General features: G+C 39.9%; 1 protein-coding gene across 1 annotated transcript in view; it reads left to right on the forward strand.

The window, feature by feature from the left end:
- The window catches only part of myo15aa (myosin XVAa), a 151,939-nt gene that overhangs the window by 57,973 nt on the left and 65,978 nt on the right, over window positions 1–27,988 (forward strand). Inside the window, exons 22-24 of the mRNA XM_039775602.1 lie at window positions 6,298–6,473; window positions 7,599–7,683; window positions 9,811–9,864. Of these exons, the coding sequence (XP_039631536.1) occupies window positions 6,298–6,473; window positions 7,599–7,683; window positions 9,811–9,864 (315 nt within the window). The remainder of the gene's footprint in view (window positions 1–6,297; window positions 6,474–7,598; window positions 7,684–9,810; window positions 9,865–27,988) is intronic.

Raw genomic sequence — 27,988 nt, forward strand, 5'->3', positions numbered from 1 at the left:
TTTCTGGTCACAGTTTACATTCCAGTACAACCCAACACCAATAATGAACTGAATGATATGTATGCCAATATTACATAATATAAACATTTCTTAGGGAGTATTATTTATTTATCCATTATGCTGTCAGGAGTTTAATAAAGTAAACTTAGGGAATGATTACCCTAGGGTTTAAAGATGCTCACAGATTACAAAATAAAATGTAATCCATCTCATCCATCATCCACATTTTCTCTCCCTCATGAACTGAATGCCTTCTATGCTCATTTTAAACAGCAATTAAAATCTGCCCACCTTTTCATTGTCTGTATCTCGTTATTCACCTGTCTCCACTTCTGTGTATGATGTAATGAAGATTTTTGAAAGAGTTAACGTTCATAACCCATCTAGTCCAGGGCAAATTTTGAAAAACTTTACCAACCAATTAGATTCAGTGATATCTTTACTGTTTCACTGAGGAGATCTGTGGTACATTCCTTCTTTTAAAGGACAATTTATCCTCATGCCTAAGAAAACAAAAATGAACTGAGTGACCACAGACATGTGACACTCATTCCCACTGTAATCAAGTACTTTGAGAGTCTGCTGCTGGGACACATTAAACAGAATATTTTAGATCAGGGGTCTTCAAATAAAATTCAAAGAGGTCCAGTTAGAAAAAATGTCCTCAGACAAAGGTCCAGAACATCATAATGTCTAACATATGTATTGATTCAGTGATATGTCCTTTGAAGTAGCCTAGTTTTTGTATCAACGTCTGTATGTAGTCAACAACTGACTTTCAAATAAAATAAAGAAAGTTCAATTCAATGGTATTTCAACAGTGTTTTTATTTATTAATTTTCACATTAAACTGCAGGATACTCGAAAAATAAAATAAATAATCTATACTAATGAAAGGCAATGCCCTCACTGACTCACTCATCACTAATTCTCCAACTTCCCATGTAGGTACAAGGCTGAAATTTGGCAGGCTCATTCCTTACAGGTTACTTACAAAAGTTAAGCAGGTTTCACTTCGAAATTCTACGCATAACAGTCATAACTGAATCCTACTTACGTACATATATACTTTCATAGCCTGCAGCTCGGTCACCGTGTGAGGCGGCATTATGTCCCCCATCCCCACGCCTCCCACGTAATTGGCTGCCTGTCAATATAAGGCCGTCCGTCGCTCCGGTCTCTTCATTCCCTTCCTTGCTTCGCCACGGTATTCATGTCTCCCTGCTGATAACTGCAGCCTTTTTATTTAATCCACGACTTCTCCACTGTTTTATTGTTTGTTTATTACAATTATAGTTATTGTGTAGGTATTTTAGACTTAATTTACTGTTCAGGTATCCATTTCCTTTACCGTTCCAACCGTACCCCCATTAACATGTCTATCGAGGTGATCACCATCAATCAAAGAACTGTCACTTACCGAAACTCAAACTGATTATGACAGCAGCAATCCAAGCTGTGAGAAAACAGTAAAAAGGAAGCATGTCAGATGTCGTGGTACATTTTCTGATGCAGCTAGACGGAAACAACTTTGTGACGCTGCCGCCAAATACTCACAGAAAAATCCACAAGTTCATAGACACACTGTTGCTAAATACTTGCAGGCAAATCCACAAGTTCATAGAGACGCTGTCACTAAATACTCGCAGGCAAATCCACAAGTTAATAGACATGCTGCCGCTAAATACTCTCAGGCAAATCCACAAGTTCATAGAGACGCTGCTGCTAAATATTTGCAGGCAAATCCACAACTTAATACCGGGAATGCCTGTTAAACATCTTAGATTCACAAGTACCAATTTCGGTAGTGAACACTTCGATGAATGAAACCGGTTATCTTTACAACCGTTGACAAACACGGAATGTAACTTGAACACAACACGTCCTCCAAATACGAACCTGATTAAAAGAAATAATGATAATCAAATCCTTGATGATAGCAACACTCATAACAGTGACAAAACAATTACATTGACAATCATCTTAACGCTATTTTTAAAATGTTTCCTTTTGTTTTTCATAACTTCTTTAACACATTACGTCTCCGCTGTGAAGCGCGGGTATTTTGCTAGTAATAAATAAAATTATTGTTCATTTCTCGTTTCAATTACAATAATGTTTCCATTTAAAAATAAAACAAAGAGCTTTTAAAAAAGGCATCTTAAAATAAAGTGCTTAATTTTAGAAAAAATAAAAAAAGGTATAGTTTGAATTTCCCCTTTTGTCCTTTTTTCTTAACTACTTTTCACATACGTATAAACCCTCTCAATAAATATTAATAGCTTAACACCTTTAACATTTCCTTTTCTCTTTATTTCCCATTTTTACCACCCGACTTTCTCTTGTTTGGTGAGAGAAGTAAGCTCTACCTTGTGCTGCCAGGATTTTAAATCTGGGGTGGAATGGTGTCAGGGCCATTCTCATACACATGTGCAGGTGCTCATCTGTGATCCTAATGTTCATAGTAGAGAAAGCTGCCACACAGTTGTATGTGGAGTTAAATATGGTCAAGATTTACAGGGCTGATTTCCTCAGACCATCATCATTCATTATTATGTTCATCACCTCAGCATACTCGTCTGACAGAGTGGAGCACTGGTTGATGAAATATGCAATGGTAAGAGATGAGCTCAGGATTGTCCTCTTTTATTCTTGCCATAGCTCCCCTCTCTCTCCCTATCATGGCACAGGCTCCATCTGTGGTTATTGAAACCATCATCTTTATGGCCAGGTAGATGTTCTCTCCTCTTGTATTGGTCTGAAGGAATGTAACACCCAACAGGTCTTCATATAACTCTTTCTTCTCCTTGTTGAGTAATTTTACATAAACAGGTGAGCTTTGTCAGACACATCAGTTGACTCATCTACAGCTAAGCCTATACATGGTGCCTTATGAATTGCTTCATGCAGCTATTCTAGAATGGGTTAATATTTTTGGTTTTCTTGTGGTTGTTGATGCTGACATAAGATTTTCACTGATCTTTTTACTTATCTCTTGTTTTTGTTTTCCCACCTGTAAGGTTTCAACCACTGCACTTATGTATTCCTTGACAATTCCTGAGTCAGTAAAATGTTCTTTTATGTTGTCCCAAAATCCATGCAGCTTTAAAGGAACATTTATAGGCACATTGTTGGGCATTGAATGATTGTGTCAGGGTTCTGGTGAGTTGATATATATTGGTTTCAGAGATCAGGTATTTTCTGTGCCCTCAGTTTAGATTTGAGTGGGTATGATTGGTTGAAAAATGTGACAAAGGGAAAAAGTAAAAAAAAAGACTATCGTAAATGTGAGAAAAGTTGTACAGATTAAAATAGAAATGATCCATCAAATTATAATACAGTTGTGCTTGAAAGTTTGTGAACCCTTTGGAATTTTCTATATTTCTTCATAAATATGACCTAAAACATCATCAGATTTTCACTCAAGTCCTAAAAGTAGATAAAGAGAAACCAGTTAAACAAATGAGACAAAAATATTATACGTGGTCATTCATTTATTAAGGAAAATGATCGAATATTGCATATTTTTGAATGGCAAAAGTATGTGAACCTTTGCTTTCAATATCTAGTGTGACCCCCCTTTGCAGCAATAACTGCAACTAAACGTTTCCGGTAACTTTTGATCATTCTTGCACACTGGCTTGGAGGAATTTTAGCCCATTCCTCTGTACAGAACAGCTTCAACTCTGGGATGTTGGTGGGTTTCCTCACATTAACTGCTCGCATCAGGTCCTTCCACAACATTTCGATTGGATTAAGATCAGGACTTTCACTTGGCCATTCCAAAACATTAACTTTATTCTTCTTTAACCATTCTTTGATAGAATGACTTGTGTACTTAGGGTCGTTGTCTTGCTGCATGGCCCGCCTTCTCTTCAGATTCAGTTCATGGACAGATGTCCTGACATTTTCCTTTAGAATTCTATGATATAATTCAGAATTCATTGTTCCATCAATGAAGGCAAGCTGTCCTGGCCCAGATGCAGCAAAACAGGCCCAAACCATGATACTACCTCCACCATGTTTCACAGATGGGATAAGGTTCTTATGCTGGAATGCAGTGTTTTCCTTTCTCCAAACATAACGCTTTTTATTTAAACCAAAAAGTTCTATTTTGGTCTCATCCGTCCACAAAACATTCTCCCAGTAGCCTTCTGGTTTGTCCACGTGATGTTTAGCAAACTGCAGATGAGCAGCAATGTGTTTTTGGAGAGCAGTGGCTTTCTCCTTGCAACCCTGCCATGCACACCATTGTTGTTCAGTGTTCTCCTGATGGTGGACTCATGAACATGAACATTAGCCAATGTGAGAGAGGCCTTCAGTTGCTTAGAAGTTACCCTGGGGTCCTTTGTGACCACGCCGACTATTACACATGTGCCTTGCTCTTGGAGTGATCTTTGTTGGTCGACCACTCCTGGGGAGGGTAACAATGGTCTTGAATTTCCTCCATTTTTACACAATCTGTCTGACTGTGGATTGGTGGAGTCCAAACTCTTTAGGGATGGTTTTGTAACCTTTTCCAGCCTAATGAGCATCAACAACTCTTTTTCTGAGGTCCTCAGAAATCTCCTTTGTTCGTGCCATGATACACTTCCAAAAACATGTGTTGTGAAGAGCAGATTTTGATAGATCCCTGTTCTTTAAATAACACAGGGTGCCCACTCACACTTGATTGTCATCCCATTGAGTGAAAACACCTGACTCGAATTTCACCTTCAAACTAACTGCTTATCTGAGAGGTTCACATACTTTTGCCACTCACAAATATGTAATATTCGGTCATTTTCCTCAATAAATAAATTACCAAGTATAATATTTTTGTCTCATTTGTTTAACTGGTTTCTCTTTATCTACTTTTAGGACTTGAGTGAAAATCTGATGATGTTTTATGTCATATTTATGCAGAAATATAGAAAATTCTAAAGGGTTCACAAACTTTCAAGCATAACTGTAATAGGCCTGAGTCTGTATAAAATGGCTTCTGGGTCCGGATACGGACTGCGATCTGCCTACTGGTGATCTAGGTTTTAGATAATCATGATCACCTCCAGTCTACATATTGTCACAAATGATCCACAGAGGATGCCACATTCATTGCAGTAGTACCAGGAGAAGCAAAAACCAGATCACAGTCCTACCTTCATTGAAGAACATATTGTTGAAAGGGTCACCAGCTTTAAATTGCTTGAAGTCACCATCATTGATGAACTGAAGTGGATACAATACATTTATGCTCTTTTTAATCCTGCTCAACAATATGTCTACTTGCTTCAGATATCTGAGGAAAGCTTAGATTTCTTGATCTGTTCTAACATCTATAGATGTGCAGTGGAGTCTATTCTAATTAGCTTAATAGCTTCCTGTTAGGATAAACTGTTTAGGAATACTCACACCAGTAAGCTCAAAGACTGCTTCTGTTTATAGATCATAAGATTTTTCATTACTCAGTCACAATAGCAGGTATTGTGTATGTTCATAGAGGCAAAGTTACTGAAGAGCTAGTCATGACATGTCTTTGTATAGAATGAGAATTTTATTGTGCCATGTACACATGACGATAAACTTAAACTTGAATGCTTATACTGCTTGAGGAAACTCAGACAATGACTGGGAGAGACTGCACATTGCAAAGTGAAGACGCCCAACCAGTAAAATTCTGGGGTCAGTGCTCAGCTCTCCACTCTTTCATCTCACTTTAAAAATCTAATTATTTTAGAAATGTAGATGTGATGATGATACAACTGTTTGCATTGTTACTTGAGTTGACTACTTGTATATCCCAGCGGTTAATATGAAAGATAATTGAAAATTGATACCACAAGCATGTCCGCCTTCCTTAAGATACAAAGCTGCATTGGTGTCAATATTTGCAGCCCATTGTGAAATATGAATATTAGAAGAAATCCACATAGCTAGTAAAAAAGGATGTATAATGTTCAAAGGGGCTACATTTTGCCCTAGTAGTAATCAAGAATTACAGCATTACCAAAAGCTTAGGAATGTGTGTAATAATGACTATGATTATACATTAAGTTGTGTGTTCTAGTTTCCTAAAACATGAATATTAGATTTCTTGACAACTTTGACATATTCCATTGTAAATGATTATGGGTTTGTTCATTTTTGCCTTGTGCTATACTGACATCTCATCCAGGCTTGTGTCCCACCTTGCTCTTGCTTCTTCCAAATGGGCTCCAAAGGAAGGATGGGTGAAATAACAGTGAATCTATCTTGTTTGACTCTACAATGAAGTAACCTGACACAGAGAAGTTAATTTTGTACTCTCTTATCTGAAAGCTATTCATGAAGGAGGATCTCTATCAGCTCCTTGAAAGTAAGCGGGATCGAATACTCCATATGGCTGCTCTTACTCTGCAGCGATACACCCGTATGTGGTTTGTTCGCCGACGGTACACCTCTTTGCGCAGGAAGATTGTCAAGCTTCAGGCCCATTCTAGGGGATATCTAACCAGGTATGAAATATGTTACTCCTTTAGATATTTTGGCCAATATAATATTATTAGTTTTAAAATGTTAAATAGCAGATTTCGCTGTGGCTGTCAACCCAAAATAATGTATCCAATGCAATTTTGAACAGACATATAATGACCCATTTAAGGTTCACTCCTTGTAATCCTTGCTCTTCAGCAATTTGGCTACACTGCATGTAAGCCTTTGTTCATAGGAACACTGAGTGTGCCATCTTTTAGGTTGAACAATTAAGAAAGTCATCAAAGAACAAAACTAATAAATATAGATTAGCAACTAATAGCAAAAAATAAGGGATCAAAAAATCATACATCAGAAACATGCACTGAGATTTCACCAATCGTAAGAAACATGTTGGCCTTAAGCAGAGTCAGACATTGGTGAAACCATGCATACATCCATGTCAGCCCTTGTTAAGTTTTCTTCTTTCAAATAAGGCAAAAAAAAAAGATTCATTTCCATATATGCTTAATACAGTTTTATAAAGTTTAAAAAAAAGCTGTTAAAAAATCATGAAAAATAAGGTTATATAACAAAAAACAAAAGGATGTTACATTCAGACTGTATATTGTTATAATTAAAGTGCTGTTCTTAGGCCTAATATATAAATACACATTCTTCTGTCAGTGTTTTGTGCATCTAGAGTCTGTAGTCATGATTTTTTAGTCTTTATATTTTATAAGTAAGGTATTTATATAACACCAATACATTTTATATTGGATCTTACAAATTACCTCAAATAGAAATAATGAAAATCAGTTGAGCTGCATTACATTTTGAAATAAATTTAGTGGTTCTAAGCTATGTGTAAAAATTAGTTTACAAAGGCAGCATTGTAGAACAGAGTTTAGTGTTTCTGTCTCACAGATTCACCATTCTGTGACTGAATCCAGTGCCCAGTCTTTTGTCAGTATGGTGCCTGAAAATTTTCCATGTGTCTATGTTGTTTTCTACAATTAGTTAGGGTACAGTTCTCCTCCCTACCCTGTTCAGCTTTGAATTTGATTAACTGAATTTGTCATTGTTATGTTCAGTTTAGAAATGGCAGATCTTTGTGCCTTTTTCTGAAGATGAACTTAGTAACATAATTTTCTTTTTATTACTTTTAGAAAGCATTTTGTGAAAATGAGGGAAAGTCTCATCAAATTCCGCTCCTTGATCCACATGTATGTCAATCGCAAGAGATACATCAAGGTGATTTTTTTTCTTAAACTTTTTGATTGCAGCAAAAAATAAAAAAACAGTCTACATGCAATCTGTAAGGTGAAAATTATGAAATGTAAAGCAGAAGACTTTTAAACTTCCCCTTGCATTTGTAAACATAGCTCCAAAGAGGCATTATTTGAAAGGGGCATCAGGTCTACTTCTCATGTTCTTTCAGGCATTATTAGCATGCCAAAGTGTTTCTGTCAGCTTTTACATCCATCCATTTTCCAACCCGCTATATCCCAACTAAAGGGTCATGCTGGAGTCAGTCCCAGTCAACACAGGGCACAAGGCAGGAAACAGACCCCGGGCAGGGTGTCAGCCCACCACAGGGCACACACACACACACCAATGAAAATTTAGAATCACCAATGCACCTAACCTGCATGTCTTTGGACTGTGGGAGGAAACCCACGCAGACACAGGGAAAACATGCAAACTCCACGCAGGGAGGATCCGGGAAGCGAACCCGGGTCTCCTAACCGCGAGGCAACAGCGTTACCCTCTGCGCCACCTGCTTTCATGGATGTTTGAATTTAAATATAATGAATGAACAAAGATGCTTATTCACTTGATCTGTCTTTCTTCTGCTTTTGGAAATGAGAGGGCATTTATCGTACCCATATCTGATACAAAGTTTGTTTTTTTCAACATATCATAATATTGTGATAAATTACCTATTTGAAATAGGTTGTCTGGATTTTCATATATGGTTTTTCTGCCCTTTACAAACCCTTCCAAAGCAGTCACAATATATGTCCTATAGAACTCAATCATGAAAAATTCTTCTGTTTGATTCTGAAATTAATTTATGTTCATAAATCCAGTCTTTCTTATATTCCTTGACTGTTTTTGTGTTTCATTGTCAATGTTGATTAGCATGAATCTTTATTTGTGTATGATTACTCTGAATTCAACTTTCAGCAGTCAGTCTATTTCTGACTGCTGTTGAGTCTGAGTATCCCTGTGCTTTTGGAAGTTTTCCACATGCAGTCAGCCTTCACTGGCCATCACATTTAGTTTGTGTGAAATTTCACTGTCAACATGACAGCAAAAGAGCAAGCCTGCTGAAACATGAAAGAAGACATATATGTGAATGAAAACTCTTTTTGACCTACGAGCAGAAACACCTGGGTCAGTTAATATATTCCATTCAGGTTTTGGTGACAAGTTTGTTCACAGTTGGGTTCAGAAGTGTGACATGACTGTTATAAATGACCATGCCCATCCTAAAGGGAGGTTTGTTTTATTTAGAAATGTTGTTAACTAGAGTTTTTGTTTTCCTCTCTTTATTCCTCGCCTGGTTAAAAATGAATTGTAATTAATTTAATAAGACTATATTTTTCTTTTTTATGTTAATCATTAAGATTCATTCTGTATAACTCTGCATTTATGTATATAAACGATATATGATTTGATTACTTACTATAAATGTACAGTATTATAGCTCTAAACATGTGTAAGCACTCTGTGCCTATAATTGGTGATAAGAGCTTTACAAAAAATTAGTTGAATTAAAAGATTATCAGTTCTTCCACCTACCCTGCTGCGGCTGACAGCAACATGACATATCAGATAGTCTAGCCTGTCATGATTAGCATCTCCAGGTACTTACAGGGAATTCCCATATGATCAATGGCTAGCCAAGAGAGATGTTCCCTTCAGCACCGCCTGGTTCTGACCACTAATTATGAGAGTATATAAGATGTGTATACGTCCTAAAAATAGAAAGTGAAGTTCCAACAGCTGATGTACATCACACAAACAGCAGACATCTTTTACTACTGTTTCCACAGTTATCTTTTTTCTGGCCTAATGAAGCACTTAACCTCATAAAACATATGTGTTGTTTGGATGTACTGTAAACTAAAGCTGTGAGGGTTTCCACTAGTCCCTTATCCACTTGACCTCAGGGTAGCTCCCAGCAGCTGGCAGTGTTCAATTATCCAATAATAGTTCATTATAGTATATCTGTATAAGAGTATATCTTTACTGAACTGGAGTTCAACATCTGTCTGGCACTTGAAAACATACAAAAATTAGTAATACAAATGAACATTCTCATTTACACATTATTTTTTTTACCAAATAAATAAAGATTGTTTTCTATTCTAGATGAAGGAAGAAATTCGTCGGAGAGCAGAAGAACAACAGAAGCAAATTGAGATGGTAAGCAACAGGTCAGGGCATGGAAATCCTTCCATACCTAAAACCCAAAACAGTGTGTACATGCATGTGTCTCAGTCTTTCTGTATGCATGTGCATGTATGTATTTGCCTGTACAGTGTGTCAGTCTGCCTGATTTTTCTGTGAACATCGCTCTACATGCCATTTGACTTCATGATCTGCTGGATTGATACTGATGTAAAACAAAATCCTTCTAAAGATAATAGATAATTAACAGTAGCATAGCATTTGTTTCCTGTAAATTTCATGAGGAAATGTATTTATGAGTGATATTTCTGTGGAATTCAGAAAGTGTAGAGCAAGTTTTACAACTTGGTACCAGTTCATTTAAAAAATTATGTTCACTGCACATCTGTACAGAGATAGAATTTGAAATTATTGCTTCCCTTGGTCTTATGTGGTAAGATACTTTGTCTGGCATCATTGAGGATTAATGGAACCATAAACCCTTGAAAAGTTGGGTATTTCTCTCTGTATGCTACATTTGTCAGCAGCCATACCACCTGTATTTCATAACAGGTAGTCCACCTGAAGCTAAGCATGTTTTGGTCAGTGCTGCCCTTCAGGTGAGATATAAAACCAAGGTCCTGACTCTCTGTGGTCCTGAAATAACTCTGGGCATCTTTCAAAAAAAGTAGAGTATATCCTGATGCCCACCACAGCCTGACTGGCCGCCTAATCACTGTCTGTTGCTTATTGGCTAATTATCTCTCTCACCCCTTCACCACCTACTAGCTAATGCGTGGTTAACCCCCACTGCATAAGAATGGCTGTCATTCCATCATTCTGGTGGATGCTACACATTTGTTGTGGTTGATGTGATTCTTCACTGTCTATATAAAGAAAAGTGATATAAAAATATAGTTATTATTATAAATTGAGCAATTAACTTACTCTATGTATACATATACACAGCATAAAAGTATTTTTAAATGTATGTTTTTTATTTAAGTTTACAATATTCTCTTGGTATTTCCTGTTGAAGGCTATTTAATAGTATATTTATAGCACATGTGAATTTTTTGTTTTTGAATTTTTATTTCTATTTAGAGTGGTTCATGTTTTACTAATTATGATGTATGGAGTATAACATATATGGGATATATAGAAATCACAGGGAGAGAAGTTCTGATTGGATTAAAAAGACTGAAATGAAATAAATCTCCAAGACCAGAAATCAACATCCTAGAATGTTTAAGAAGGTTATTGAGTACATATAAACTCTTAATTGATATTAAAAAAAAAAAACACAGCATACTAGGGAAATTTCTTACAGACTGCAACCTTTTAAATCTTGTCTCATGATATGGAAAAAACTATTGGACTGATCCAAGTGACTATATGCCAGTAAATTTAGCATGCATCATGGTGCAATGGCCAGGAAATTCAAATGTTTTGAGAATGCATTTATATTTAAATAATATTACACACGAGAGAGAATTTCAAGTAATAATGAAAAAAAACAGATGCAAAACACTAACTGCCTTATTGGACCTACCTGTGTAGACTTTCTTCTCTGTCTGTCAGTTTGTGTGACTCTCCCACATCACTCATTTCTGAAGTTGCAACAAAGTATTCTTTGTTCTCACATGTTTAGCATTAACTATGAGTGCATACAGGTGAAACTCTTTTTAATGACATTTTGTGTCATTGTACTTCCAAGGCTTGTGTAGCTGTTAACAGACTAGGGGCCTCATGTATAAACGGTGCATATGCAGAAAAATTGTGCGTATTCCCATTTACACACTCACTTTGAGATGTATAAAAATTAAACTTGGTGTAAAGCCACACACATTTTCACAGCAACCTCACGCCATGCATACTCTTCTCTGCATGGTTTTTTAAACGGGTGCAAAGCAGTACTACTCTTTCCGTGTGGTCTCCCTTTCTTTTTTAGATTCACATCCATGATGCAGGCTTTATCAAATACATTGAAATTAATTGCAAATTTAAGGCACTTGATAGTAATCATTCTGTAACAATATAATGGTGTACAGAATGGCCAAACTATTCCAAATGCCATAGCTACTTTAGCATTGTTACTCTTAGTGAGCCACTGAAAGTATTTTAACCCATTGTATCTGTATGTAGTATCGGAATACAGCTTCCAGCCCTTAAGGCCATTATAGCACACATATATTGTACTTATGCTTTTTATATTGTACTAGACATTAAGCCTGTTACAATAACGGGCGCTAGAACAGTAGTGCATAAACATTAGTAGGACCAGTCTATATTAAATGGCAAGGGACCTCATTCTTTCTTGTCTTCATTTTTTTTTTGTCAAAAATATTTTTGCAAGAAGCCTAAAGTAAAATAATAATAAAAATAAAATAGAAATGTATATGACAATACAGTAAGTATAATTAATATTGCCTTAGTGTAAAACTTTGTAATAATCTGTAATACACAATATCTGAAGAAGATATTTAGGAAAACTTTTCTATTTTTTTACCTCATGAAATTTTTCTATAAAATTTCATTACAGACAACATTTCTTGTAAATATTCTTTCTGAGTTTGTCAAGAGTTTGCCTTGTTCAGGACCATCTACAAACTTGACAACAACATCTGGAAAACTTCTAACTCTTGATAATGCAACATATAACTGACCGTGGCTGAATACTGGTTCTGGCAAGTAAATGCCAACTTTTCTAAGGTTTGCTCTTCTGAGTCTTTCCCTTTTAGCGTTTTTCTGACGCTCATTTTCTTTTTCTTCAATCGATCTATTTGTTCGTATTTTTCTTTGTCTTTCAGCCTTTCTTTTGTTGATGTTTACTTGTTGAGCTGACCGTTCTTCCAGGAGATGTTGCTTATATAGGATTTGATTGTCTGTGTCTGTTGTCCTACTTGACGTGTGCTTTTTTATTTTGGGTGGCATGTTGTTAGTAGATATGTCCGTAATATTTTCTCTTACAGTAATACTGGCTTGTATGTGGCTGTCATATGCGTCAGTGTATTGTGTGCCTTTAAATTTCTTTCGCAGTAATACTGGTTTGTATTTCCGTAAAATGCCTGTAATTTTCTCTGACAGTAATACTGGCTTTGATGTCCGTAATAGGCTTATGACTTTAATTTTCTGTCACAACAGTGGGCAATCAGCAGAGTGTCCCCAGCAACTGATGTAATGCGTGACGGGCAGTTGATAATCATGACTGTGTCGTCTCCCCAGCAAGTACTGTGCAGTACCCCAGCAAGTATTTTAATCTGTGCTGGCGTGTAGCTGATTATTTTATGTGTGGCGTCTCCCCAGCAACGGATTTTATGTTCGCGGCCGCGATTACCTAATCAGCACTCTCCCCAGCAATGATGTCTTTTATTTGCTTTTCATGCGCTGCCGCGGATAGGCCATTCACTGTGTGCTCAGCTTCGAGTGTGTGTGCGTCCAAGGTGCTGTGTGCATGGGCTGGGCACGGTGCGATGTGCGTTGCGGCCCCACGCATGTGCACTTCACCAGAAGACACACACACGGACACCTGGACGCACACAGGGCTTTTATTAAAGAGGATATTTTTTATTCTTTATGTTATTATTATTGTCATTTTATAGGAAAATTAGTTTATGGGGAGCTGCATATTGAATCTCATTGAACTATACCTTACAATGACAATAAAGGAATTCAATTCATTTCAATAGAAGAGAGCATGTATTTACAGAAGATGATGACTGGCTTCTAAGTCGATTTAGATTTTCAAGAGCTATTTTCTTGGAGCTGTGTGCTGTTAGAATACTAGAATACACTGATCCCTCCTCGATCGCAGGGGTTGCATTCCAGAAACCCCAGCGAAAGGGGAAAATCTGTGAAGTAAAAACCATATGTTTATATGGTTATTTTTATATATAAGCCCTTATAAACTCTCCCACACTCTTATAAACATTTCCCGCACAGTTATACAGCATAAACCCTTTATATTTTCTTAGATATTAGGTAAGGTTCGTTGAAATTATGTATATAAACATAATGTTTATATACTATGCACAAACATATGTATCGTATATCATTGAGGATTTTTATTTAATACGTAATACAGTTTTAAACACATTGTAATTGATTAAGCAATATAAAAATAAATGAAAAATCTACAACATGTAAATATAAATAAAACCTAAATGTTATTTTAAAGATATCATCTCCAGTATCACATATGTTACAGCTATTATGATAGACAGGCCACCAGCAATAAATACTGTATGTACAATGCAAGAAAAATTGTATAAAATGTGTGTACAGTTACACTAAACATACGTACATGTACTAAGTACGTAGAAAATTAGTAGCTGTTCCCTTCCTTTAATATATTCAAAACTTTTACCTTTTCAGCAATTGTTTGCATCTTCCATTGGCGCTTGGGCACGGCCTCGGAAGCAGTAGCAGGAGCAGATTGTTTTGGAGACACAGGGCTTGACTACGCACAAAGATAAACATGAAAGAGCACAAAAGTTAACTCTTTACACAGCGAAACACGTTGATGCTGAATGAGCGAGGCGAGATGCTGGCTAACACAAAGTGAAATCGAATGCTGCTGTCCATCGCTGAGCCAATCAGCACCCAGGAACTTAACCGCATGCTCTGATTGGGTAGTTTCTCAGCCATCCGCCAAATAGCGTCCCTTGTATGAAATCATCTGGGCAAACCAACTGAGGAAGCATGTCCCAGAAATAAAAAGCCCCATTGTCAGCAGAAATCTGTGGACCAGCAAAAAATCTGCAATATATATTTAGATATGCTTACATATAAAATCCGCGATAGAATGAAGCCGCAAAAGTTAAAGCGCGATATAGCGAGGAATTACTGTTGTAAAAGGCGCTATATAGCGCCCGACCCGGCACAGACCACGCAGAGGCAACGTGTACAAAAACACACAGGTTTTATTTTCTTCAGCCGTGGGCACACGCCTTCCCCGTGTCCCACAGGCCCAACACAGTCCCAAACACAGTCCCAAAACACAATCTTACAGTTCTCCACCACTCCTCCCAGGCAAGCTTCGTCTCCTTCTTCCTCCCAACTCTGGCTCGCCGAGTGGTGGTGGCTGGGCCCTTTATAGCCCACCCGAAGCATTCCAGGTGATTAACCACCTGGTCCCGATTGCACCTCCGGGTGGGGCTGAAAGCTCGCCCAGCCGGGCTGTGAGAAGCAGGCAGCTCCCCTAGCGGCCACGCCGGGCCCCAACCAAGCTGTGGAGGACTCCATCTCCCATGGAGCCCTGCGGGTGGTTGGGGAATCACCGACGGCCAGGGAGGCTGCCACCAAGCGTCCCGGGGGAGGTATTGGACTTCCCATGGCGGCTCCCCCGGAACATAAGCAACAGAGGCGTCCCTACCGGGCATGGGACCCGCTGTCCTTCACAGTTCCCTCCCTCAGATGAGGCTTGTGGGGATCATCGGCCTGCCCCGCGAGGGCCGGTCCTCTCCAGGACAGGGAGTCGGCATCCTTGGCTCCACGGCTGCGCCCTGTAAAAACATAATGAACAGGTCTGGGGGTGCTGCCCCGGACGCCCCTGCCACTGGACGCCCCTCCTTGGACAAACCCTCCAGACATGACCAGCGTGACCACAAGAAAAGCATAACCCCACCCTCCAGCTCGACCCTTGCGGAACGGAAGCAGGCAGGAAACTCCTGCCCCCTCGCCCACTCCGGGGAGGGCTGGTGACGTGTTCGCCCCTCCGCAGCGTAGCCCTCCTGCAGTGCCACACGAACGGGCTTACGCTGCACCTTGTCAGGAGTCCCCGACCTCTTTGTCCGGGTCCTCCTCTTCCTCTGGGGTGCAGTGACGGTCTGGGTCCCCTTATGGGAAGAAGGGAGACCCTGTGCCGCTTGCACCCTTTAGACGACCGAGACCGGTGCAGGCAGAGGGGACGGGGTTGTTTGGCAGCCAACATCCACCAGCTGCCTCTCCACACGTTCCTCTGCCACCGTATCGGTCCACACGGCGGCGTCTTGTGTAGTGGGCGGGGCGACCTGGCAAGCAGCACTGATCATATCCGCAGCCGCTGCGCTCCGCCCTTTCCTCTACGGCCCAGGCTTCACCTACCTGAACGCTGTGTCCTGCAGGCAGGAGGTTGACGCCCCCCGTCTCTCCAGCCATTTAACAACGGCCGCCATCGGGGCGCCGATCTTCCTGTCCAAGTCCTCCTTCGTCTCCTGCAGGACCTGAAAAACCTTAACTAAGGACTGCAGAGGAAGGAGAACATGTTTCAACTCCTCTACAGCCCAAGAAAAGTTAATGCGCTCGGGTCGGCGCTGGACTTGAAGTCCCCTTGTTTTCTCCCACCGACCGCGAGCCAACAAGACCCTGCGGACCCTCCGCAGGTCCGTTTGGGAGTCCGAGAGGCTCGGGAGAAGGTCCGTCACCCCACCTGCGAACTGTCTCGGCGGGCGGCTGACACACTCCCCTTTACCTGTTTCGGAGAGGAGCTCCTGCTCCTCTAGCTGAGCCACCGCATCGGGAAACTCCTCCGGGTTCTCCTCCTCCGGCTCACTGGCCGGCCCAAAGGGAAGACACAGCCCAGCCTCGCTCTCCCCGTCGCTCTCTGCGCCGTCACGCCACGAACAGCGGCCATCTGCCCACCAACAGGTGGTTCGTCCCTCGGGGTCCAGGAGGTAGGCTGACGCAAACGCGGAAAACCCTTCCCGTGGCCCTTCCCTCTTGAGCCCGTCACCTACCTCCGGTTGTGACCCGTGGAGCGGGCCGGCATGCCGGCGTCTGGAGGCTGGCTTCTGTGTCCGCCCGGCTTTCTTTTTCCCCATGGCGCGGTGCCTGTAGGTGGGTTTTGCGGCCTCAGTTGCTCTGTGCTGTGCTGTGCTGCGCTGGCTGGCTTGCTTGCAGCTGCGAGCGCGTTCTCTCAGCGCTGTGCTGCGCGTGTCCGCCGGCAAGTCGTGCAGGCGCTGCCCGCGCGCGCCTCGTGGCGCGCCTCGCCGGGAGCGTGCCCTGCTGCAGTCCAAAGGCCGCCTCAGCGCTGTACTCACAATAGAGCACGCCTCTGCCTCGGGAGCGCCGGCACTGCGGATGCGGTGTGCGCTCCTGCGCTGAGCTACACGTGCCCCCAGGTGTTGTGCCGGGCCGTTACACACAATTTTTATGCAGGTCCCGGTCCAAATGGACGGCCCGGAATCCTGCCGACTACGCCAGATGTAAAGGCGCTATATAGCGCCCGACCCGCACAGACCACGCAGAGGCAAGCGTGTACAAAACACACAGGTTTTATTTTCTTCAGCCGTGGGCACACGCCTTCCCCGTGTCCCACAGGCCCAACACAGTCCCAAACACAGTCCCAAAACACAATCTTACAGTTCTCCACCACTCCTCCCAGGCAAGCTTCGTCTCCTTCTTCCTCCCAACTCTGGCTCGCCGAGTGGTGGTGGCTGGGCCCTTTTATAGCCCACCCGGAAGCATTCCAGGTGATTAACCACCTGGTCCCGATTGCACCTCCGGGTGGGGCTGAAAGCTCGCCCAGCCGGGCTGTGGGAAGCAGGCAGCCCCTAGCGCCACGCCGGCCCCAACCAAGCTGTGGAGGACTCCATCTCCCATGGAGCCCCGCGGGTGGTTGGGGAATCACCGACGGCCAGGGAGGCTGCCACCAAGCGTCCCCGGGAGGTATTGACTTCCATGGCGGCTCCCCCGGAACATAAGCAACAGAGGCGTCCCTACCGGGCATGGGACCCGGCTGTCCTTCACACTGTATATATTTGATATCATTTTTATGATGAAATGCATCAAAGTATGTATAACACATTTTACAGATAAATTATTAACTTCATTTAAACAATGTATGCTGCTAATAATTAAACATGAGGGGGCTTGGTGGTGCAGCAGTAGCAATGAGCTGGTGTCCCATCTGGGGATTGTTCCTGCCTCATGCTGTATGCTTTCTGGGACTGGCACGACCCTGCATGGATGGATGGATGGATGGATGGAATAATTAAATATATATAATGAAGATTTTTCAATGTTCCTTAAACATTTTGAAGAATCAGTGTTCCAAGCTTACAGCTGGTTTTACATTTATCACAGTCACTTATTCAATGGCAATCGGTTATCTGGAGAAAGAAAACGGAAGGACTGGAATTGGGGTTTGGTATGTTTGACAGGGAAAGTACTGCTGCAATAAATTATTTAATACAGGGCTGCACATGTCCAGGCAAGCATCTTGTGGGAGACGGGACCAATCCATGAACAATGTGCCAGTTCATAGCTACCGCTGTTCCACCATGGCCCCACATGTTTAATACATGCTTTACTGCATTTCATCATGAATATGGTATCAAGTATACATCCTAGCATTCTAAAATGTTCAGAGAGCTGTAATATTATGAATATAATATACAAACCCAATTCCAAAAAAGTTGGTACACTGTGTGAAATGTAAATAATAACAGAATGCAATAATTTGCACATCTCATAAACTAATATTTTATTTACAACAGAACATAGAAAACATATCAAATGTTTAATCTGAGAAAATGTACCGCATTAAGAAAAGGATAAGGTTGTTTTAAATTTGACAGCAGCAACACATCTCAAAAAAGTTGAAACAGGGCCTTGTTTACCACTGTGTAGCATCCCCTCTTCTTTAAACAACTGTCTGTAAATGTCTGGGAACTGAGGAGACCAGTTGCTGGACTTATGGGAGAGGAATGTTGTCCCATTCTTGTTTGATATAGTATTCTCGCTGCCCAGCAGTCCTGAATCTTCTTTGTTGTATTTTTTGTTTCATGTTTTCAATTGGTGAAAGGTCTGGAGTACAGGCAGGCCACTTAAGTCCCCGGAATCTTGCACTACAAAGCCATGCTGTTTTAATAGATGCACTATGCGGTTTAGCATTGTCTTGCTGAAATATGCAAGGCCTTCCCTGAAAAAGACATTGTCAGGATGGGAGCATATGTTGCTCTAAAGCCTGTGTATACCTTTCAGCACTGATGGTACCTTTCCAGATGTGCAACCTGCCCATACCATAGGCCGTTTCTCAACCTTTAAGTATTTGCGACCGAGTTTTCATAACAGTTTTAATCGCACCCCAACCTAACATTTTTTTGAAATGTAGATGCATATTTTACTATACCTACTTAACTTTTATCGACATACCTACTTAACTTCTATCGACATTTATCTAACTCTATATTTATTGTTCTAGTATCAGAATGTAGTTGAAGTTAATTTGTTTTGGTTTCAACAGTTTTTTTCATATTTTTGATTCTTGTTTTCTTTTTTTCACATCTTCACACCCCCCTTTTTGTTACTTTGTGCCCCCCTATGGGGGCTTATCCCACAGGTTGAGAACCACTGCCATAGGCACTAATGCACCCCCATACCATCAGAGATGCAGGCTTTTGAAATGAGCACTGATAACAAGCCGGATGGTACTTCTCCTCTTTAGTCCAGAGGACGCGGTGTCCATGTTTTCCAAAAGAAAATGTAAAATTTCAATTTGTCTGACCACAGACCTTTTTTCCTCTTTGCCTCAATTCATTTTAAGTGAGCTTTCACCCAGAGAAGATAATGGCAACTTCTGGATCATATTCACATATGGCTTCTTCTTTTCGTGATAGAGCTTTAACTTTCATTTGTGGATAGCACAGCAAATTTCTGATTTCTGGAAGTGTTCCTGAGCAGTGATTTCCATGACAGAGTCATGCCTGTTTTTAATGCAGTGCAACCTGAGGGCCTGAAGATTACGGGCATCCTATATTGATGTTTGGTCTTGTCCTGTGTGCACAGAGATTTCTCCAGGTTCTCATATCTTTTGATGGTATTATGTACTGCAGATGATGAGATATTCAAAGTCTTCACAATTTTACATTGAGGAACATTATTCTGAAATTGTTCCACAATTTGTAGATGCTTTTTTGCTGATTGGTGAACCTCTGCCTATCTTTACTTCTGAGACTCTACCTCTTTAATATACTCTTGTAATACCCAATCATACTGTTTTGCCAATTAACTTAATCAGTTTCAAAATGTTCCTCCAGCTGTTTCTTTTTAGTATCACTTACTTTTATAGCCTTTTGTTGCCCCTGTCCAAACCTTTGGAGTCTGTTGCTGTCATGGAATTCAAAATGAGCTAATATTTTTCATATATTAGTAAATAATGAAATAGTAAAATGACTCACTTTTGACATTTGATGTGTTTTCTGTGTTATATTGTGAATAAAATATGAGTTTATGAGATTTGCAAATCATTGCATTCTGTTTTTATTTACATTTTACACAGCGTCCCAGCGTTTTTGTAATTGGGGTTGGTATTCTGTGTGGCAATCACTGCATGCGCGCTGCTGTCAGTGTAAGCATGTAGCAATTAACTGGGTCAGGGCACACTTAGAATACAAAGCATTGAAATTTGGTCTCGTCCGATGCGAGAGATGGACGTCTGAAGTGGAGCTCCGCTAGCAGTGGTGCTATTTTTCATATTATTTGCTTATTATTCTGAGATATCCTGTATTTATTCAACCCGAGAGGGACCGCTACAGTATATGTAAACACATATAAACATGGCCAACAAGAAGGGGTCCGAAAGAATCGAAGACTAAAGCTACATCCAAGCTGCGATCAGCAAGCCCTAGTTCGAGATACGGCCTCTCAGAGACAGACCTGGATCAGATGGGCGAAAGTACAGACTCCTCGGGACCACGGTCCGCTACATCGTCGCCGGCTGAGAGCGAAAAGGGAGCGAAGGTGCGTCGTGAGTGCAGATGTGGATAGCTTCGCCGATTGGAGAGGATTACCTGAAACTGGAAAGGCCGGAGGTCCGCGGCTTCAGTTACGCAATTACGCGGGAAGTGGAGCTCCGCTAGCAGTGGTGCTATTTTTCATATTATTTGCTTATTATTCTGAGATATCCTGTATTTATTCAACCCGAGAGGGACCGCTACAGTATATGTAAACACATATAAACATGGCCAACAAGAAGGGGGGTCCGAAAGAATCGAAGACTAAAGCTACATCCAAGCTGCGATCAGCAAGCCCTAGTTCGAGATACGGCCTCTCAGAGACAGACCTGGATCAGATGGGCGAAAGTACAGACTCCTCGGGACCACGGTCCGCTACATCGCCGCCGGCTGAGAGCGAAAAGGGGAGCGAAGGTGCGATCGTGAGTGCAGATGTGGATAGCTCGCCGATTGGAGAGGATTACCTGAAACTGGAAAAGGCGGGAGGTCCGCGGCTTCAGTTACGCAATACGCGGGACTGGAGCAGCGGGACACCGCTTCAGCAGAGTCTGCTGCTTCATCTACGGTACAAGAAGGCACATTTGAGCTATCTGAACTGAAAGTGTTGCTCGCTGAGCTCAGGCAAGATATAAAGAAAAGCGAGAAGGCTAATGAGAAAGCAACGGCAAAGGCACATGAGAGACTGAAACAGGAATAAAACAGGAAATAACAGGCAATGAATGGCTGCGACAGGAAATCCAACAGGCAAATGAAAGGCTGCGTCAAGAGGTACAACTTGAACTTTGACAGGTGCTGGGTAAAATCGAAGAGCGCATTGAGAAAAACTCAGCTAAACTGAGCACGCTTGCTGATCGATTGGAGCATCTTAGTGAGACATTCACGAATCGGATCGAAATAGCCGAACATCTAGCTGCCAGTGCCGAGGAAAGAGCAGTAAATGTCAGTTCGGAATGTAAAAAACTCGGAGAAAAACTTGGAGACAGACTGGCTGCTTTAGAAGATGGGAATAGAAGGTATAATGTCAGAATTGAAGGCTGCCGGAGAATCGAAAGTTTAAACCCGTGAAATTCGAACTGAACTTTTTCTAAAATAATCGGGGGCGACTTTAAAGCAGAATCTGAGATAGCAGCGGCTTACCGCGACGCGGATCAAACACCGTCAGACCCCGACCAAGATCTTTTATAGTTCGTTTTGAACGATTATCATTTAAGTTAGAGGTGATGGAACTCCTCAGGAAAAAAAGGAAGATATTATATATGAAGATTGCCACATTCGCGTCTTCCCTGACTTCTCTCCAGCAACAGCTATCAAACGCCGCCTTCTATAATATTAAACAGCTGCTACGGCAAGCCAATGTCAAATACGGCCTCCTGTATCCGCAAAACTGAAAGTGGAATGGCAGGGTCATTTCTATGTTTTCGCTAGCAAGGAGGAGGCAGAAAATGAGTTAAGAAAGCTGATCCCAGGAATATTCTGATACATAATTGTGAGTCATGGCGGGAAATGATAAAGCTAGGATTAATAATCTACTGTCTGATCTATTTGTTTTAAAATACGGGTTTTTATCAGCATATATTCTCATATTCTTATATTATTATTACTTACTTATTACTTATCATTACTTAGTATTACTAGGGCTAAATGTTTATGTTTTATTGTGCTTAATTACGTTTTCCTCCTCTTTTTTCTTTTCTAATTATTTCATGTGTACCCTAAATGAGACTGTTCAATATCATACCCTTGGTTTGCTGTTATTGCTATTACTGCATTAAGACTTGTTATGCTTGTTTTGGACACATCTTTAACACCATCACCTGGGTTTATTATCTGGGGATATCATCTTAATGCACTAAAATTGATGAAGATTATATGTATATGTGTATGTATATGTATATATATATATATATATGTATATGAATATATATATATATGTATATATATTAAGTGCAAAATTCTTTTTTTTTTTTTTTTCCTCTTTTAAAGACTATATTGGTAACAGATATCTCTATCTTTTAACCTTAAAGCGCCACTGCATGGGGGCTTGATGTGCTTTGGACGTGCTCTGTCTCTGGGTATGTCAGAGGACTGGGACTGCATGAAGTGGGTTTTAGCCTCACCTGGGGAGGCAAAAAGGGAGGGTGGGGGTTAAGGGGAAGAGAAAGAGAGCAGGCTTGATCTATATCTAATCTATCATCTCAATCTTTATAATTATAACTATCAACGTAATAATAAGCTGCATGGCAACAACTCTTGGGGGAATAGGAAATTAAGACCTAAACTATTTCACTTCCAGTTAAGACTATAATATGACACCAAAACTCAGAATCAGTGTCTCCATGATGGGACAGTTAACTTCGTAAGCTGGAATGTTAAAGGCCTGAATCACGAATTAAAGAGAAAGAAAGTACTTTCTCACCTAACAGGTCTAAATGCTAAAATAGTATTTTTACAGGAAACCCACTTACTAAGTAAGGATCAGTTCCGCTGCAAAAGACTGGACTGGCCAAATGTTCCATTCTAGTTTTACAAAGAAAACTAGAGGGGTGGGAATTCTCATACATAGAACAGTACCATTTGTAGCATCAGATGTAGTATTGGATCCTGAAGGGAGATATGTGATGGTCATGGGAGACTTATCTAACTGTAAAATGATTTTGATAAATGTTTATGCACCTAATGTTGATGATAAGGAATTTATACAAAATTTATTTGCATCCATTCCCAATCTGAACACTCATAAACTTATAATGGCTGGGGACTTTAATTGTGTTCTAAATCCACTTTTAGATAAGACTTCCTCCACAGGGGAACGCAACTAACACCGCAAAGATAATTACAAAGTTTATAACTGATCACAACTTATCAGATCCCTGGAGGTTTTAAACCCAAATTCAAGAACATATTCTTTCTACTCACCAGTACATCATTGCTACTCAAGGATTGATTACTTCTTTATAGATAATAACTTCTTGCCTAAGATTAAATCTTGTAAATACGATGCTATTGTTATTTCAGACCATGCTCCGATGATCTTGGAGCTGAAATTACTAAGCCCCATACACTCACCCCGCAGATGGCGCCTCAATCCGCTTCTATTAGCTGACGAGAATTGTACTGAATTTATATCCAAACAAATCGAATTCTTTCTAGAGACAAATACATCCCCTGAGATCTCTGCAGGAATACTCTGGGAAACTCTTAAGGCCTTCTTAAGAGGACAGATTATCTCATATCTTTCCCACAGAAATAAATCCCGAAGAAAGTAGCAGAGATAAAAAGCGAAATTACTAAAATAGATGAAGAACATGCCAGACTACCAAGCGAGACTCTACATAAGAGGAGGCAGGCTCTACATTCAGAATTAAACCTCTTGACAACTAAAGAAACCGAACAACTAATTTACAAATCCAGACATCATTATTATGAACATGGAGAGAAAGCTAATAAGCTTTTAGCGCAACAAATTCACAAGCAAGATGTGCAACGCAATCTCGTAATTACTAACACGAATGGAGATAAAATCATCGAACACAAAAATATAATGTACACTTTTAGAGACTACTATAAATCCCTATATACTACTGAGTTTAAAGAAGACAATATACAATCTAATGCATTTCTGGATAAATTACAGATACCACAAATTGACGCTATTAGTGTGGAGGAGCTCGATAAACCTCTGTCATTATCAGAATTACTGGATGCTATAAAGTCACTCCAAGGTGGAAAAGCAGCAGGCCCTGATGGCTACCCTGCAGAGTTTTACAAGAAATTCTCCGCTCAGCTAGCTCCCCTCCTATTAGCAACATTTACAGAAGCCAGAGATAACCAATCTCTTCCACAAACCTTTCGCCAAGCACTAATCACTGTCTTCCAAAACAAAATAAGGACTTATTACAATGTGCATCATACAGACCAATTTCACTTCTGAATAACGACGTTAAAATACTCTCTAAAATCATAGCTAGAAGGATGGAGAAAGTGCTCCCTCAGTAATATCACAAGACCAAACTGGATTTATTAGGGGCCGACACTTATCTTCAAATCTTCGACGCCTGTTTAATGTAATATACTCACCAACTAAATCAAACACCCCAGAAATATTATTATCATTGGATGCAGAAAAGCATTCGACATGATTGAATGGAAATACCTTTTACTATTTTGGAGAAGTTTGGGTTTGGCCCAACATTTGTGCATGGATTAAATTACTGTATACTAACCCAGAAGCCTCAGTTTGCATCAATAACATTTGCTCAGACTACTTTAAACTAGAACGTGGCACAAGACAAGGATGCCCTTTGTCACCACTGCTGTTTGCAATTGCCATTGAACCACTGGCAATACATTGTCGAAATACTGATCAGATAAAGGGGATTAGCAGAGAAGGACTGAACAGAAAATCTCATTATATGCAGATGACATGGTACTGTATATATCGGACCCAGAAAATTCTGTGCCTGCAGTCTTAGCAGCACTCACAGAATTTCAAAAGCTCTCTGGTCTCAGAATTAATCTGAATAAAAGTGTACTCTTTCCGTGAATTCGCAAGCATATAATATTAGATTAGACACCCTTCCTTTTATCATTGCAGAACAGTTTAAATACCTCGGGGTAAACATCACAAGTAAACATAAAGCTCTTTATCAACAAAATTTCGTCGTCTGTATGGAAAAAATTAAACAAGACTTGCATAGATGGTCAACCCTTCATCTCACACTAGCTGGAAGAATTAACACTGTTAAGATGAATATTCTTCCTAAGCTCCTTTTTATTTCAAAACATACCAATATACATTAATAAATCGTTCTTTAAGCAATTAGATTCAACAATAACCTCATTTATTTGGAATTCTAAACATCCACGCATCAAAAGAGCGACCCTACAAAGACAAAAGGCAGAAGGCGGATGGCTCTACCTAACTTCCAGTTTTATTACTGGGGCAAATATACAGTCGATAAGAACCTGGACACAAATAGAAGAACATACACAGGCATGGACCGCAATAGAAGTAAAATCCTGCAGTACTTCTTTGTATTCCTTGCTTTGTGCTCCAATAAACACACGCTATCGGCAATACACTAATAACCCAATTGTGCTCCACTCACTTAGAATCTGGAACCAATGTAGAAAGCATTTTAAGACGGAGAAGCTTCTTTCTGTGGCACCCTGCAAAAGAACCACCTCTTTCAACCCTCACAAACATATGCAGTTTTAATATCTGGAAAAAATTTGGAATTAACTTGCTTAGAGATCTTTATATAGACAACGTCTTTGCATCCTATGAACAATTACATTCCAAATTTAACATTCCAGCTACAAATTTCTTTCACTATCTTCAAATCAGGAACTTTGTTAAACAGAACCTTCCAGATTTTCCTCATCTTGCACCCTCATCCACGCTGGAAAAATTATTGCTCAATTTCAAGGAGTTAGACTCCATCTCTACAATATATAAAATCCTTTTACAATCCCTTCCTTTCAAAGATCCAAGAGGACACTGGGAAAATGACCTCTCAATTAATATATCAGAAAAGGAGTGGAAAGTAGCAATGCAGAGAATTCACTCAAGCTCCATATGTGCAAAGCATACAATTATACAACTCAAAATTATATATCGAGCACATCTGTCTCGACTAAAACTCTCCAAAATGTTTCCAGGGCATGATCCAACCTGTGAACACTGCAAAAGCCCCAGCCTCACTAGGTCACATGTTCTGGGCCTGCTCCAAATTAACATTATTCTGGACAAAAATTTTTAATTACCTCTCAGACAGTCTTGGACTCACAATCCCTCCTAACCCATTAACAGCTGTGTTTGGGGTTCTTCCAGAGGGTCTTAAAGTGGAGAAAGACAAACAAATTGTGATTGCATTCACTACACTGTTGGCACGCAGACTTATTCTGATAAACTGGAAGAACCCAAACTCTCCTCTTTTAAGTCAGTGGGAAACTGATGTGTTATATTATTTAAAATTGGAAAAATCAAATACTCAGTTAGAGGATCTGTGCAGACTTTTTCAAAACATGGCAGGATCTAATCAGTAATATTTTGAAATGATTTTATAAAGCACAGAGAATTTGTTGATTTAGGTATTTTTAAAAGCCTTAAATTTTACACCGTTTGGCTTGCTCTCTCTCTCAAGGGTGGGGATCGATCTGTTCTTAGCATAATTCTTTTTTTTTTGTAAAACTTGATTGCTATGTATTGATTGTAATAAAATTAATAAAAAAAAAAAAAAAAAAGAATACAAAGCATTTAACATGCTACAATAGTTACGATGGGATTTGAGAAACCCTAATAAATTAAATATCTATTCTAAGATGAACTTTACAATGTTCTACTTTAATGACAAAATAAACTACAAGATTACAGTGGAAATTTTGCGATTAAAGTCAACATTTCGACTTTAATATCGACATAGACCTTTTTGTTTTTACTATGTCCCTGTATTTTTTTTCTTCTCTGTAGCCCTAATATGCTACTGTATGACACTCACACACTCACGTTTTCATGTTGACTTTTATTTTATTTTGCTGCTTATAGCACTGCCTAAGCCACCAAATAGTACATTTTTCCTTGCCTCCACTTCATTGAGTAGGACCTCCACTTCACATTTGGTGACATTCTACTTTTTTACACATGATTTTACCATTGTCTTTTAACAAAACACTGAATGAATGGGGCTAATTATATTGACTGGCATATCCAAATATGTGAAATTCTGGGAGAAGAGTGGAGCACGTGCGTGTCCGTTAAAATTCATGTTAATTGTGACTTATAAAGGGGAAGTGCGTGGTACTTTGATTATACGGAGTTTTATGCATCTGATTTATTTGTTTGTATACACATTTCTGTTTTTGTCCATGTGCAGGGTGCCACTCCTTCTCTTTTGTTATGGAGGTTAGGCAAGAACTACTGGCCTCTAGTATCCTACATCATACAAATGAGAGGTTTGCTTTTGAGAGGTGTCTTGTTAGAATGGCCCTTTTTTGTTGTGCTACCATGATGACACAGATTTAACTTTTTTTTTCTTTTGATGAAAGGTAGCAGATTAGAACAGAGGAGAACACTGTGAAACACAGTGTCCAACACTCTATCTGTTTTGTTGAGGAAGACATAGTTTGTGAACAGTTTACTTAAAGAATAATGTGTTGCTTATATACAGGATAGTCTTAAAAGATAAAGTTTCTTTCAACATTTAACTTCTGGTAGAGTGATAGTCATTGCTAAATATTTAATATATTATCATTAAATTTAATTAGATTGAACTGGTCTGGATAAATTGTACACTATCCAAAGCAGATTCCCACTGTGTGCCTAATTCTGCTGGTATAGGCTGCAGAAATTGTAACAATTTTGGAATCCATAAATGTTCATTGTCCATGGGACTGACTCTCTGCGGCATGTTCCTTGATACCATTCCATGGCAATGACAGTTTTG

This window comes from Polypterus senegalus, chromosome 13, assembly GCF_016835505.1.
Source record: "Polypterus senegalus isolate Bchr_013 chromosome 13, ASM1683550v1, whole genome shotgun sequence".
In the NCBI taxonomy this organism is placed as follows: Eukaryota; Metazoa; Chordata; class Cladistia; order Polypteriformes; family Polypteridae; genus Polypterus; species Polypterus senegalus.